This window comes from Pteropus vampyrus, unplaced genomic scaffold (assembly GCF_000151845.1).
Source record: "Pteropus vampyrus isolate Shadow unplaced genomic scaffold, Pvam_2.0 Scaffold764, whole genome shotgun sequence".
NCBI classification, from domain to species: domain Eukaryota; kingdom Metazoa; phylum Chordata; class Mammalia; order Chiroptera; family Pteropodidae; genus Pteropus; species Pteropus vampyrus.
Window position 1 is genome coordinate 8,130 of NW_011889545.1, and position 3,858 is coordinate 11,987.

General features: G+C 37.6%; 1 protein-coding gene across 1 annotated transcript in view; it reads left to right on the top strand.

The window, feature by feature from the left end:
* The window catches only part of LOC105309537 (cystine/glutamate transporter-like), a 67,664-nt gene that overhangs the window by 6,123 nt on the left and 57,683 nt on the right, over positions 1–3,858 (top strand). Inside the window, exon 2 of the mRNA XM_011385721.2 lies at positions 1,763–1,888. Within this exon, the coding sequence (XP_011384023.1) occupies positions 1,763–1,888 (126 nt within the window). The remainder of the gene's footprint in view (positions 1–1,762; positions 1,889–3,858) is intronic.

Below are 3,858 nucleotides of genomic sequence, written 5' to 3' on the forward strand. Positions count from 1 at the left end.
TCCCATCTTCAAAAATTTTTTTCAAAAGTGAAAATTGCTTTGTTGATTTTTTAGTTAAAAATGCTGCATGTTCATTATAAAAATTATTAAATAGATAAGAGACATTGAAAATTACTTGGTGTTCTAACATCTATGGATACCTTCTGTTAATGTTTTGGCAAATGCTTTTCAAATGTTTTTCTTTTCCTTTCTGTCTTTGTGTCTGCGTATCCATCTATCCGTCCACCCATCCACCCATCCATTTATCCATCTCTGCATTTTGCTGTATTAGTAAGTAACATATCATGAACAAACCTTTCATGTAATAAATATTTAACCGTATCATGACTTTAAATGGCCACATAGTAAACCATTAAAAAGATGTCCCTTAACTTTCCTTCAGGGGTCTAAGTTATTTTCAAGATTTTGCCACTGTATATTATATGTTGTTAACATTTGCATTGATTCTCAAATTTTGCAATCAGCTAGTGATTATATTAGACAGTGGAAAACGATGTAACTCATTGCTGTACACAAGGATACTTCCTTTTGCAATTTTAATGATAAGAATTCTGCAAGTGTTTTATCTCCTGAGAAATATCTTCCTATATGAGTGTTTTTTTGTTTAGGGGGAAATATACCTTTTTAAAAATAAAGCTTATAGATAGATAATAACTGCAAATGTCAGGTTTTGTAGAGTGTCAAGTTGAAACCCAATGTCTAGAAAAACCCCAGTCATTTCAGCAGAGTTTAAGAGGCAGCATCTCAGAGTATCACCATTCATTTCATGCCTCCTTGCCCGAGGGTAGTTTTTTGTGTTGTTTTATTTTGTTTTGTTTTAACTGATGATCCAGCTCATTCATTCATTCATTCATTCATTCAACAAAACCATATTGATTATCCTCCTGGGCCAGGTATGAAGCTAGATAACTAGTAACACAGCAGCGAATCCCACTTGTTCTGTTCTCAAGGTTCTCGTGGTCCACCATGTGGGGAGAGGCTAGCCCAGTGCTGCTTAGGAAACTGTAGACAGCATCATTAAGAAAGAGAGATTCTGCTGGCTTCAGACCCGGTGTTCATCTTCAGCCTGGGAACTCTTTTGAACTTGTCACATATTACGTGCTTTTTTCCAAGTCCCGCAACATGTCTTGGAAGCCTCTATGTTCAGGGTAGGTTGAAAGTCACTCTTTGATGTGCTCATTGGAAAGTGGAGAGGAAAACCAAAAGTGCTGGTGAAGGCTGGTCCTTAGAGTGAAGAATAAGGTCCCGGCCGACTTCTTAACATCTTACTGCTTCTTCTTCAGTGTGATCCCACACTGGCAGGTGAATACGCATGCAATCACTGTGGTGGGAAATAGGCTGTCTTATCATGCTGCAGAGTCATATTCGGTGTGATCGACACGTGACTGTGTGCTGTGATGACTTCCAGATTTGCTTAGAAGACATTGTTATATAATCGCTAAGGCAATACAATATATGTTCACTCATAAGTCAAAAAGGATAAGAGATGACTTCCTGCTATCCGGAGGTTTTATCCAAGCTTCTCAAACTTTAATGTGCATAAAAATCACCAAGAAGTCTTGTCGAAATGCAGATCTGTATGGATAAGGTCTGGGGCAATGCTGACATTCTGCATTTCCGAAACGCTTCTAGGTAATGCCAACACCCCTGGTTCATGGATGGCATTTGGAGTAACTAGAACTTATGATGCCTTCATGCCAATGAGGATTTGCCTTTTGTAACTTCATCTGTATTTTTGTTTTTCGTTTTTTTTTTTTTGCAGCTGTAGTGATGGTCCTAAATAGCATGAGTGTCAGCTGGAGCACCCGGATCCAGATTTTCCTAACCTTTTGCAAGCTCACAGCAATTCTGATAATTATAGTCCCTGGAGTTATGCAGCTAATTAAAGGTATGGACTGAAAAGTAAATGCTTTTTAAAGGATGTGTCTGCTTTTGGTCTCTTCTAACAGTAACTTTCGCTTGTAGTAGCAGAATCCCTTAATTAGTCTCTGCTTGTGGAACTTAGACTCTATACTGTCATCTAATTGATTTGGAAGGCTGCTACATTGGGGGCGAGTTGGTATTTACAGCTAAATGGCAACATACACATTCAGACTAGGCCAGGCAACAAAATAAAGCATCAGTGAATTCTTTCTTGGTATAAACTGTTTGAAATGAAAACTCAAAGTGGCGGGGGGCGGAAATCCTGGTGTTAAAATACAGGTACGTATGTCTTCTTATCTTTACTTTAAAGTAGTTCAGTGATAGTAAAGAAGATTAAAGATATTTGGAAAATAATGGAAGATGATCAATAATTCTTTCACTTCCTGGTTATGATTCCTTTTACAGTGAGAATGGAATCTTGATAGAAGGAGAGTCAAATATGGGAACAGTATTTTTAGAAACCAAATATTATCTGACAAAAATAGTTGTGAAAACTTAATTTTTATTGTTACATAATTTTTAATGTAAAAATCTGCATTTCTACAGAAATATAACACCATTTTGGGGGGTGCACTTGCCTTATAGAGTTGACTAGTAAAAACAGATGAGATGGGCGATGTCATCTGGAGTCTCAGATGTTTTCGGGGAGAAGCATATGCAGTTTCTTGGGTTCAGTGGGAATTGTTGGAAGAGAAGGAAGTCCGGGTGAGTTATTTAATTAGCAAAGGGTAAGATAGTAGGAAATAGGAAAGTGAGACGAAATTGTAAAGGAGTGACATGTAACTCGGGAACGTTAAGTAGTTAATGTTTACGTTGATACCATCTGCTCCAAGAAGGAGAATTTATGGAGAAATTTAATGACATTTCAGGAAGAGAATTACACAAGGCAAAAAGAAATGCCAAAATCCAGCAAAGTCATCGCTGATGGGTGAGGCATTAGCCAATAACAAATAACGAAAGATCCATCACTCCAGCTAGGGAAGGGAGCTGCTTTTGTCCATTTAATAAGCCTCGTGGGAGATCTTAGAGCTCTCCTGGCTAAATGTTTGCCTCATCCAGTGACCTCGGCCGACTCAGAATAAACAGAATAAAGAAAGGACATGAGCTCGCTCTTCCTAATTCACGTTGGCCTTCACAGAGTCACAGAGCTGACCTGGTCATATTTTATCTGATCCATGAGAAATGCAGAAAAAATAATGTTAGTATTTTCTTTTTCTGGGCTAGCTCTCTAGTCTTCTGTAAGGAATTTCTTCCATTTTTGGAAAGTGTAGAAACTCTGGGTCGTTGATCCTACTTTAGCTCTAATTTAAGTTGCAAAAGATGATATACTATCCCTTAAACCTAAGATTTTTTCCCTTTCTTTTTCTTCTTGGTGTAGTGTAAGACTAGTTCATTTTTACCACTTATTTTTACGTGTATGCGAGGTGAGATGAGGTTACCCAAATGTTACTGTGTTGGAAATTCCTTGAGAGCAAAGGTCGTGAGATATCTTTTGGATCTTTTTTGGCACTTCCGATGGGAGGATCCTTTCATTCAATCTTAGGATAACAACGCTTATGATAACAACGGACCAAGCTTCCTCATGTATCTCACCTAATAGGGAAATAGCCCGAGAGTATTACTCCGTTTAAAGTGAATTTTTAACATTTTTGGAGAGCATTCTCAGCAGGTCTGTGTACTCTATTACTATAACATCGTGATTTTCTTGATCTCTAACTCGATCACATATTTTTCACATTAATTTGAAACTCCAGGAAGAAAAATACTTTACTAATACAGATTGTGTGTTTGTTCCTACTCTCTCATCAGATCCTGAAAATAGTTCTCTTCTGTGTTTACTCTTGAGGGTTTGTTAAACTTTCCTTTGAATAGCATGACTTTTGTCTTCCTGAGACCTCTGTTATGCAGCCAACATACTCTTGAAGTTTAGAAATG